Source organism: Aricia agestis, chromosome 11, assembly GCF_905147365.1.
Source record: "Aricia agestis chromosome 11, ilAriAges1.1, whole genome shotgun sequence".
Taxonomy (NCBI): domain Eukaryota; kingdom Metazoa; phylum Arthropoda; class Insecta; order Lepidoptera; family Lycaenidae; genus Aricia; species Aricia agestis.
In genome coordinates this window covers 4,909,831-4,921,653 of record NC_056416.1, presented here as the reverse complement: position 1 = coordinate 4,921,653, position 11,823 = coordinate 4,909,831, and the positions used below count along the sequence as shown (strand labels likewise).

The window sequence follows — 11,823 nt, the reverse complement described above, 5'->3', positions numbered from 1 at the left end:
TTTATCTTTAACGCAATAATTAAAGATAATATTTCTACGAATATAGTATTTATTAATATTTATTAGGTACAACTTACAAGCTCAAAAATTCTAATTTCGAAAATACCGCCAATTGTTTTTTTTTTAGAAAATATCTTTTCCTTCTTCTAATTAGTGTCAACTGAAACGTATCCTGATTCCTGCCTACTTAGTACTTGAAAACTTTCAGGAATATAACAGCCAAATGCCAGTAGATTGGATCCACAAAGTCCACAAACCACAATACGAGTAATTATATTATATTATATAGTAATTACGAATTTTCTGGCTTTTTGTTATAGTTATTTACCTTGCTCATTGCGTTTATTATTAAAGTTTATTATAAAAAATTTGTAACTTCCGGTTTCTTATAATAATCATGTTAATAACTTTTAATGTTCCATTACTATTTTTATGTATATCATTTTACAAATTTTATCTCAAAAAATATGTTTAATTAAATAAAATTCTGGTATTGTAAAATATAATCAACATTTTTATTTTTTAAAATAAATCGTAAATAAGTGCGCAATCGTTCAAATGAGTGCCGGTGATCGCCATATTTGTGGCGGATAAGAACGTGTTTTCTATCTTGAAATTCGTCGTTTTCGGCGAAAGGGAGTAAATTCTACTCCCTTTTTTGAGTTTCTAAAGTTTTCAGTGTTATATTTATCAGTTGTTAAACAATAGTATTTGTGGAGATCATTTCTCTTTTTGTTTTGTATTAGAAACATGGCTTTCTAAGATGTCGTCCTTGAATGTAAATTTGTCGTCTCCCTGCGGAGTATCCCGCTCAGCTGTAGCATTGGATGGCGGAAGAGTTCAGAATGGACAAGAAATCTATAAATCGTTCCTCTTTACAACAGTCGCGGCCTCATGCCGTCGACTGTAAAAAAGGAGCAGGTGAGGTTGAAAGGTCATAAGTACCACGTATCATGATAATGTGACGTATTACCTGATGTCATAAGTTCCATTAGAAATAAGTGGTATCATAACAATAATAATTATTATGTAAATATTTTCACCTGTATTCTGTATTCGGAACAGTTATATTAATAAATGAATACTAATGACTTGCAATTTTTTAGAAGTTGTCAATAAACCTTGGCCGAGGAGTAAGAAACGCGAAGGATCTAGTAATCAACCTAAAAATGAGCCTTATCGCAAAAATGTGTTGTCATCACGGGGTAGAGGATCAATGGACAAGCGCCCCCGTCCTCGGGATGGTCCCAATCTATTTATGGGTGGAGCGCAGAACACCAGGTGCCGTTATCACTTGAAAATGTATTTTTTGATGGTCTTGGGTAGCTCAATTTATTGTTTACAACAGCTTGTTGTTTTAATAATAATACCTCCCACACTGGTTTCGGTGACTGTGGCCAGTTTCATTGAAACCAGGCCAGGTACGCAATTGTAATTTTATACTGCTCAAGTGTGTGCGCAGTACACAAGAGCACTCTCTATTCCTTTACTCTCATAACCCAGTGGGACGGAAGACCAACACACCTGGTGAGAAATCAGGCGCAGGACTGACTTTTTACATGCCCATCCAACACATGGATCATCTTACTTGTCAGACAATCAGGTGATCAGCCTGCATTGTCCTAACCAAACTTAGAATCAAACCCACAACTTCGGAGTCAAACCACCACCATTATAACATCAATAAAAGACAATACTTCATAGGAATAACCTTCTTTTTATTGAAATTGTAAAATATATCATAGTACTCAAGTCAATATTCAATAAACAATAATACACTAGATAAGCTAACTTATTAGATAAGATAATTGTATTAATTATTACAGGGTAGAAGATGATGATGAGCCTGAAATAGGCTCTGTATTTGTGCCTGGCAGCAAAAAGCAAAACCTGAGTCATTTGCTGAACTTCTCGTATCCTGCTCGTTGTGGTGGGACTGACAGGGGACCAGCCCCGCGACGGCAGACACAGCCTAGGGTGTCTTTTAGACCGAAAAATGACAACTACCTTCGATCTCAGTGAGTATTAAGAGGCATTTATTTATTATTTAACGCACCTGCAGTTATAAATATGTCCATGGGTGACAGTTGTAGTTGCCTTTCATCAAATGATCCATTTGCTTGTTTTCCCCCTTATTTTAGTTTTTTGGGAGTTGTCACCTTTAAAAATTAATGGTCTTATACATAGTTTCATTGAAACAATATAAATGATATCCTGTGAGGAAGGCGAGTTGCTTACAGTTTAGATTTGTAACATTAATCTGCTTTATTTTTAGCTCCCAGTTTGTGGTGAGGGAAATTGGAGACTATAAGCTGAATCTGTTAGATCCTGACTTGCCTGTGAAATGGGATGAAATTGAGGAAATCGTAAGTTTTGTACTTATAATATATATTAATTTAGAAAATTGGTTATTACACAAATAGATAAACAGATTAAGACTGCTTTCACATTAAGTCGCAAGCCGCGCGGCAGCCGCGCGACTCGTTTTAGTATAGCAGTCGCATGGCTGCTTGTTGCCTGTTTCACATGTGACCTGTCCAATAGCCTTTAACAGCTTTTTATCACCATTAATTCAGGTGGTGAGAGGTACTGGGAAGTCGGAATGTCCCATATGCCTGGGCACTCCAGTGGCAGGAAGAGTGAGTTTGTGCGGCCATGTGTACTGCTGGGCCTGTGTCCTGCACTATGCAGCTACGCACGAGAAACAACCGCCACCATGCCCAGTGTGTTCAATGCCTCTACAGGTGCCTGATATGAAGCCAGCTAGGATTTACCAGTGGGAATCTCCGGCTGATGAGGTAAATTAATATTAAGTTATGTGTTATAGTAAGCTTACTACTAAAGTAGCCTAAATTTTTGTCTGTAAAAACTCACAAAGCATGTTTGTGCCAAAAAATATGGTAGTCAGTTTATTGACCTTTATGTGGAATTTAAGGGATCCATTTAAATGCCATTAATGAATTCTATTCTACCCTCATTAAACAATCTTCCTTCCACTTGTTCATAAATTAATCCCTCGATCGTGGATTCCTGGAAATCTATCGTTTTCGCGATTGGGATTTGAAGCATTAATAAATGTATATTTACATGTCAACAAAATTATATTAACGCCTCAACTCCCAAGCAGTCACATCGAGAACAATAGATATCCAAGAATCCGCGATTGAAGAATTAATTACTGTATAAAGAGCATAATTGATAAAGACCATAAAATAGTAAAATATTAAATTACTTAAAAGTTAGTTTATGAACAAGTTTTCAAAAGACATGTTTGTTTATTCAGGTGACAATGAGACTAGTGCGTCGTTTACGAGGCTCCACTTTCGTGGAACTTGCTCCGCCACGAGGATCAGTGGCTGAAGGAACTGATCCGGGTGTATTACCACTGGAGAGTCTTAACGGCTCGCCTTTCAACAAATTCTTCTCGGCTACTAAAGAACAGGTGGGATTTTGATAATATTAAAGTCCTTTCCCAGGACTCACATGCAAACTCACTTACAGATATAATCAAAATTGGTTAAGTTTAAGCATGAGGTAACTTAGAGACTATGTTACCTCCTCAAATCTTGGTCTCAGTTAAAAATTTTATTATTATGAGGATTTTTTTGAAAAATACATTTTTTGTCAATCATTCAAGCATCAAAATATGCATACTAAAGTCTAAACCATTAATCCCCAAGTGGCACCCGGCATAACAATTGAAAATCTATTGTGTCTGCGATTACCATGGTCGAGGTATTAATATATTTTCTTCCACTCATATGTTTTTAAATCTGTGCTATTTGCCCTACAGGTAATGGACATACTAGAAAGGGACAGGAAAGAAATAAAAGATCAAATCATGGCAGAAATTGACACCACTGAAATTGTATACCTAGAACAAGCACTACAAATGCTTGACTTGAAACAGGAGAAAATTAAAAATCAATACAGCAAATCTGCTATTGAAAATGAAACTAAGGATATACCGGAAGTGGTATATGAAAAACATGAAGTCAGTGACAGGAAAATTGATTGGTTTGATGAGCAAGAAGCCGCAGCAAGTGTGGTCAATGTTACAGAGGATATGGCTAAAGTGAATATAGAGGATAAAGAACATTCTGATGCACCGTCTGAGGCTTTTGAGGAAATTCAATCATCTCTAAACCCAGCAGCAGCGGAATTTAATTTTGATGGAGCCGCAGAGGAGTTTCCACTTATTGAGTGTCATGAACCAGTTGATCAAGAGTTTACTGATATTGACAAGCAGAACCAAGCTAAATACTTTTATTTCTATCAAGGTAATTTACATAATGTGCGTAGGTCAAAGAATATAATTGACATTTACAATACTTTTGATTATTGTAATATAGTTGGGTCTAGTGCACAGTTCTGTAATCAACTTTGATATAGTTTGTAATTTATTATTTCTTTAAAACTTATTTTCTTTATAACTAACTCTATTTTTTGGCTTAACCATGTGGCCAACATTGTTTAAAATATTGGAAAGCCTCCTTTGTCTTGTGTGATATGTCTGTCAAGAAGACAAAAACATAGATTAGCTTAACTTGCTTTCAATTGTTTTGTTTATGCCATGTGTTATATTTTTAATTATTTTTTTATAGCTGCGGATGGCCAACAAGTATTTCTGAACAGCATCAATGTGCGGATGCTGAACGCGTCCTGGGGCATGCTGGCCGCCGCCCCACCGGTGATAACCGCTCGTGTGCTTCACCGGGAGATGCTACCTGTTTGGGAACAGGTGGGTGTTGAGCTGGTACTCGGAAGTCTTTGCCAAAGATCTTATTACTTTGAAGGTTCAAGATAAAAAAGTGTGATGTGTCGCATAAAGTAATACAAGTATTATGTCTTAAATAGGCTCATTTAACTAGAATAAAATCAGGGCTAGGTTAGATAAGACTTTGTTGACTTTTATACTCGATTTATACTCGCGCGCGAGCCACGAGGCGAGCCGCGAGTCCTGAGTGTAAACACGAGCTCGCGGCTCGTCTCGCGGCGCGGCTCGCGTCGGGAGCGATTTCCAAAGAAAGGGGGACGCGAGCTTTGTGTTTACACTCGCGCCGCGAGCCGATCCACGAGACGCGAGTATAAATCTCGTATTAGAAAACGTTTTCTTACCGCCGTACTCAGAGACATTTAAATATGATTAACCTTCAATTTAATGAAGACGACAGATAATGTATGGGGCCTATGTCAAAATTTTGAATTAATTACAATTAAGTAATTAATATTCCACTCTGAGTGTGGCAGTTTGACATGAGTTGTATCTATTTCAACATCACAACACTTTTTTATATTTTTGGTTTTGTAACAGACAAGGAAGCATATGCCGTGTACCGCTCACCTGCCCCTTCAGTGCACTTACGAGGTTGTTGAACTGGATCTGAAACCACCGTACGTTACACCAGAAGCCCTCGACAACTTCTCAGGTGTGTTACGCCTCTGTATTTCTTTTTTCAGTTTGTTTAAAAAAAATCGGCCAAGTGCGAGTCGGACTCGCGCACGAAAAGTTCCGTACCGTTATAGAGCGAAAATAAAAAAAAAGTGTTTTAGTAGCCCCCCTTAATTATTTATTTAATTTTAATTTTATTATTTAATATTAAAGTACACATATAATTGAGGATTTGTGACAAGTGTCTATATGTTCCATTATAGATTACGAGCCAAAGAGACCAAAAAAATAATGTTTGTTGTATGGGCCAACGTAAATATTAACTTTATTTTGTTTTTAGTATTTGTTGCTATAGCGGCACCAGAAATACACAATCTGTGAACATTTCAGTAGTCTAGCTATAGCAGTTCTTGAGTAACAGCCTGGAGACAGACAGACAGACGGACAGACATCGAAGCATGAAGCTAATATAGAGAGGAGCTGGCCTAAGCAACTGTGCACAGTGATATTCAACTAGGTGCTGACGTCATCACTGTGGGCGGGGCTTAAGTCAGTACACTTTCAGCATTTGTCAGGTGCACATGTAACGAGACTCCCAATAAATTGGTGTTTTTTGCGTTTTTAACAAGGAAAGGATGAAGTATTGTGTTTTACAATGTCGAAAACACTCAGACGTTCTGATAATATAAATACTATCACATTTCATTTCCTAATAATTTTAAATGTAATTTAAATATAAACATTCTAGAACATTTTAGCTTTCAGCGTTAATTATACTACTTGACACTAGATGGCCAGACCTTTGAAAGATAATACAGACGTAAATGCTTATAATTTTCCATAAGTTTATTGCAATAATCATACTTGAGTACTAAAAACCGTTATACACACCGTTACACACATTTAATAGCTAAAACCGTACTTATATAGCTTTTATTATCATATTACTTATAAAGCGCCATCTGTCGTCATCTTGGATAACTATTTTGAACGTAACAAATATCCAGGGCCGTATTTAGAATTAAATTATTAACCGACTTCCAAAAAACGAGAAGGTTGTATTTTTATTAAGTATCGCAATGACAGTTTGTTTGCTAATGTTGATTGTTGACGCGCGCGGCTGACATTTGGCCAGCCGTAGGGTCGACAAACAAAAATGTTTTTATTTGCCGACATTTCTTTTAAGTTTTTGTTTTAAATTTTTTGTGATATTAATAGGTAATATGTGATATTATTATAGTAATTGATTAATAAAATAATAGCTGAATCACATTCATTAATAAAATATTACCACAAATCTTTTTCATGGAAATTTTGGATTCGCTCAAAAATAAAAATAAATAAGTACTTAACTGAAAGAGTTGAAGCTGCCACGGGGTTGACCAAAAATAAGGTAATACCTTAAGGTTGGGTTGCACCAAAGGCGTGGTTAAAGTTTAAGTTATGATTATAGTAAGGGGGCGACTGACTCTAAAATGTCGATTTTATTATTCATTTTTGTTCTTGAAAATAAGCCCCTAATTGTTTCATTTTCTAAATTAGATAGATACAACGATACAACGACGACAATCTGAGCAAAAACACGATATCTTAAAATTTTCTCGATAGAAAAAAATCACAATAATGCATCTAATTTTCACGAATTTTTCATCTATTGCCATAACTGTGCATTGAACTAAGTTAATATTTTAACACATTGTATAAAATTCTATCATTGAGAGATCGACGGATTTTTAAAATGTTGTATATTTATCGAGTTATTGAGAAAAAACTAATTTGGTGATGAATCTGCGTCGTTCTTTTTCACCCGGCATATGAAAGACGGGCGTGAGTGTGAAGAAACAGGACAGGACGATGTTTGATTTTTGGGGTTAGTCACCCTCTTAAGGCAAATTTACTTTAACCTTAACTTTGACCGGAAAAATTGACAGATGACAGCTGGTCAAACAAGGTTATAAATGAACGTGGGCGCTGCTGGTAAGGGGGAACTGTCAAAAATGGCGTTTTTGCTTATTAGCCGACAGATGAAATATTGAAAAGTGGGCGGAGCTTGACACCCCCTCACCCCGCAAATTGTCACGCGTCGTTTCTTAAGAAAATTCGATTACGACACCTCCTCTCTATATTAGCTTCATGCATCGAAGTCTCAGTAATAGGGTCCCGTTTTTACCCTTTGGATACGGAACCCTAATTAATAGTGACGAAATAGAAAAGTTTACCTGTTAAAGCCGATTGCATAATATTTGTCAGCACCGTATGCGCCTTACGAGTTACGCGTCGAACTATTATAATTCTTATATATAAAAATCTCGTGTCACAATGTTCGTTCCTGTACTCCTCTGAAACGGCTTGACCGATTCTATGAAATTTTGTGAGCATATTGAGTAGGTCTGAGAATCGGCCAACATCTATTTTTCATACTCCTAAGTAATAAGGGTTGTTCACATTATTTAAAATTATTTATATGGCAAAACAATGTTTGCCGGGTCAGCTAGTTATTATGTATAATCCTTAAAATTAATGTTCAGAAAATTTCTGCTAATGCTACTTCATTTACACATACATTAGCAAACAAAACTGTTACTCTGATCCCTTTCTGATCTCGCGCGGATTATATGAAATGATGTGAAACCTCGGACATATTTTGTCCGCACCGTACGCGTCGCATTTCGTATACTATGCGGTGCGTTCGACGCGTGCGTGCTGATAAATGTGCGATCACCTTTACTTTAACTTCCTTAAAATTAAAGGCCACAATCTATTAAAAGTGTCTCAGGGAGTTGTCGATTCCTAAATTAAATTATTTTAAGAATGTACGAATATATTTTCATACCCAGATTTTTCTCCTAACAATATGAATATTATGTTTAATTTAAAAAACATATTTAATCCAGCTGAACTAGACCGCCGTGCCCGTACTCGTGCGAAACAGGAGCGCGAGGAGCGTCGTCGGGAGCGAGCGTACAGGCGCGCGATGGAGGGCCCGCCCAAGCCCGACATATCGTCCTCAGTTCTCTTCCCCCCGGCGCCCTACGGCAGCCCGCCCTACGTGGAGGTGGAGTTGCCGTCGACTAGTGTCGCCGAGTCGCCGAGCAATGTGTCGTCCCCGTCGGGATTGTCGTTTGCAAAGGTTAGTTCTTAGCAGTGTTGGTAAAAATAGTATTAGCATTAATATAATTAATTGCTAAATCCCCTTTAGCAATAAACGTTATTTTAACTAAATTAAACGTGCTTGCTAAAAAATATGTTTCACTACTACTACTTCTACTATTACTATAGTTTGTGCGATTTATGATGATATGCGTGACACATTATAATTGACAATCGTAGGGAAGTTTCCTAACAAAAATTAATCGATAATTTAAAAATATCGAATCACTTCGTAAAGGAATTGCAATCGAAATTATCGATTTCGTACTGACATTTCAGTGGTGGTTACGATTTGAGATGGCCGCCCTTTTTTATCGATTTGATTTCGATTCAACAGAGTCAATCTCTATTGACATAAGTTCCGTTTCATGTATATGACATTTTTCAAATGTTTTCGCAACAATAATTTTATAATCCTATTTCACAGTTAATATTGTTACGGTACACGGTATACGGACATGTGGTGCCATCTAGTGGCAAACCAGCGAAACTGATCAAGGGTCACACTACACATAAATCCCCTACTCGAAACTAGATGGCGCTAGGTGGTACGTGCTCGAGCCTCCTAGAAAATTCCCATACTTGCTAACTTGTTTACGTGAATCGGGAACTTTCTGGAATTCGTCTCGCCACATAAATAGTCGCAGGAGAACGGGCCGTAATTCAGTTCGGTTCGAGCGATCATCAAAGCGACTTCAGAGTGAACACAAGTGAGTGAACCAGTGAGTGAACCAGTGAGTGAACCAGTGAAACCTGCGACTTGGCTACGACCTAGGACAGTGATAGTGCTTAGTGATTGGACCTAGTGATTAGTTTGGACTTAGTGCTGTTGTGACCTAGTGTGTGCTTGTGTGACCTAGACTTAGTGAATAAAGTCTTCAAGAGAGTCAGCAGGTCTTTCTCTCCAAATCCTTCGAACCCTAGCACGTAACAATATTTATAATTTTATATTAATAAGTTTGCATTTAGCAATTTTTCATTCTTATTCATTTACAATTATAGGAAACATTTGTTTTTGTAGATGGAATATAAATATTACGTTTTGATTTTTTTTGTTTTCTTGTAAAAAACTGTTACCCATATCATATTAAAACGCACAAACTATAGTACTATTATCGTGCATAGGCCACAGCAATAGTCTGCGACTACAAAACAAAAATCACGTCCGCGCTATTACGCACCGCGGCGCTAACTGCTATTGTACTTGCTATATTTCACTGCAATGACATGAAAATTGGCACGTTAATGAAATTAAAAGAAAATAACATTAATGCCCATTACTAGTTCATATTGATGTAGGGCTACCACACACAACTGCGAATTTGTATCGCACTGCAAATATCTGCGGTAAAACTCATAGTAAAAATGACACTTTGATGCGATGAGAATTCGCAGTTACCTGTGGGAGCCCTAAAACAGTGTTTTTTAACCCTCTGTAGGTCGCTAGCAGTCAAGAGAACTAAGATTGATAAATTAAGTAGGTGAATTATTTTAAGAATAGGAAATATTCATAACTATACAATAGTCAATATGTATACATACATGTTAATAATCGGTCAAGTGCGAGTCGGATTCGCACACGAAGGGTTCCGTACCGTAAAAACACAATTTTTGCTTTATGAAGAGCAAAAATTGTGTTTTTTGTATGGGAGCCCCCCCTAAATTTTTATTTTATTTAAATATTATTATAAATTGTTAAAGTACGCATATATTTAAAGTTTTTGTGAAAATTTCAAGTGCCTACCTGTTGCCATTATTGATATTGAGCAAAAAAAGCCCAAAAAACGCCATTTTTTACATATATGACCATAACCTTGACCATAACTTTAACCACGCCCACCCACCCACACTTACCGTTCTTGCTATTGTTGCTTTAGCAGCCGCCCTGGCTACTTATCTGCGATTGATCTCAAATTTTCGATTAGAATTCTTATTATAACACAGTTGCAAACTGCAAAACAAAAGCAGTTGCTTAATAATGAAAATTTCATATAACTTTCAGATGGCAGGGGCTAGTGGAACATGGAGTGTTAGAAAAGCTCAAGCACCACTAAAACCTCCCACTGAAGATGATGAGGAGTCTACAGGTCCTAGAAATCTGGTACTGAGCGACGCTATAGAGGCGGCTCTGCAAGCCTCCTCAACCAAACCCGCTGGCAAAAAGAACAAGAAGAACAAACAAAAAGTTTTATTTGCCACTGGCATGCAAAGATCGTCCTAGACATTGCTCGCGAACAAAATGTTTATTAATTAATTATTTACACCTTTTTTTTTTAATGTAGTTTTTAGTTACTCGCATCTGTTTTGCATACAAAGGTTTGTATTCCCTCATTGCTACATTTTATGTATCAACATAACCACTATGATTATTGTGGACTAGCTGTTGCCCGCGACTTCGTCCGCGTGGAATTTAGTTTATAGTTGTTCCCGTACATCGATTGAATATTTTACGCTCAAATCATAAAAGTATATTGTACAGTAACCGTACATTTTTATGTTCTTTTGCGGGACTCAAAATATCTCTATACCAAATTTCAGCAGAAATCGGTCCAGCCGTTTACGCGTGATGTGACCAAGGGAAATATGGATTCGTTTTTATTTATATAGATATTGTAATCATGTTTCCCAAATTTGTAGTAATTCTTGAATATTAAAAAAAGGCGGAAAAATACTGCAATTTACATACTTGCTAATATTTAAATTTCTTGCTTTATCTTCGTGTGAGCTATAAGGGACATTTTATATGGACATGGCGCGTCGTTTTCAATGTAGCAATGTATTCCTTATGTAAGCTTACATCAACCCTCTACTCCATAAAAATATTGACACATCAAATAACTATACAGTTTGTCTTTGTCTGGCGCATTGAAACAGAAGATAATATTATCTTGAATAATATTTATATGCTGTGTATTAGCATAAAATATATCTATATAGTAAGAAGAGGGTTATTTTGTAGGTACCTACCACAGATGTACCTACTATTCGTGGATAAAAATGTGTTTTTATATTATTGTTTAAGTATTTTAAAAGAAAAATCGAACACCAAAAACATGGTACCTACTAAAACATGATTAAATATCTATATTCTATACAGTTACAATTCTTTTTACGATTGGCAGGGGTTTTGTGATACGTATTAAGTATATCATATTTTGACAATTAGTATGCTATGTAGTACATACTACTAATAAAGGCGTGTGGTTATGAACATTAAACACAATATAGTATCCTTGAAGGTTATGCTTGTTATACTAAAAATAGGATCATTATTTTGAAAT

The 11,823-nt window shown here is 36.4% G+C and overlaps 1 protein-coding gene across 2 annotated transcripts; it reads left to right on the top strand.

Moving 5' to 3' along the window:
- Positions 1 to 554: 554 nt before the first annotated feature.
- Positions 555 to 10,815, top strand: LOC121731732 (RING finger protein 10). 2 transcript variants are annotated; one of them, XM_042121322.1, is made up of 11 exons: positions 555 to 921; positions 1,110 to 1,281; positions 1,827 to 2,018; positions 2,276 to 2,366; positions 2,577 to 2,798; positions 3,284 to 3,442; positions 3,794 to 4,280; positions 4,605 to 4,741; positions 5,315 to 5,429; positions 8,287 to 8,522; positions 10,545 to 10,815. In XM_042121322.1, the coding sequence occupies exons 1-11, from the start codon at positions 828 to 830 to the stop codon at positions 10,761 to 10,763; spliced, it is 2,124 nt and encodes a 707-aa protein (XP_041977256.1). In that variant the 5' UTR covers positions 555 to 827; the 3' UTR covers positions 10,764 to 10,815. The 2 variants fall into 2 exon arrangements, with proteins under 2 accessions (XP_041977256.1, XP_041977255.1); XM_042121321.1 differs by having other exon boundaries at positions 1,107 to 1,281.
- Positions 10,816 to 11,823: the final 1,008 nt, after the last annotated feature.

Excerpts from the sequence above, each read along its gene's own strand:
- LOC121731732 (XM_042121321.1), top strand. The coding sequence starts at position 828 with ATGGCGGAAGAGTTCAGAATGGACAAGAAATCTATAAATCGTTCCTCT. Across the intron at positions 1,282-1,826 it reads GGTGGAGCGCAGAACACCAG|GGTAGAAGATGATGATGAGC; the intron begins GTGCCGTTATCA and ends TAATTATTACAG. Across the intron at positions 2,367-2,576 it reads GGGATGAAATTGAGGAAATC|GTGGTGAGAGGTACTGGGAA; the intron begins GTAAGTTTTGTA and ends CCATTAATTCAG.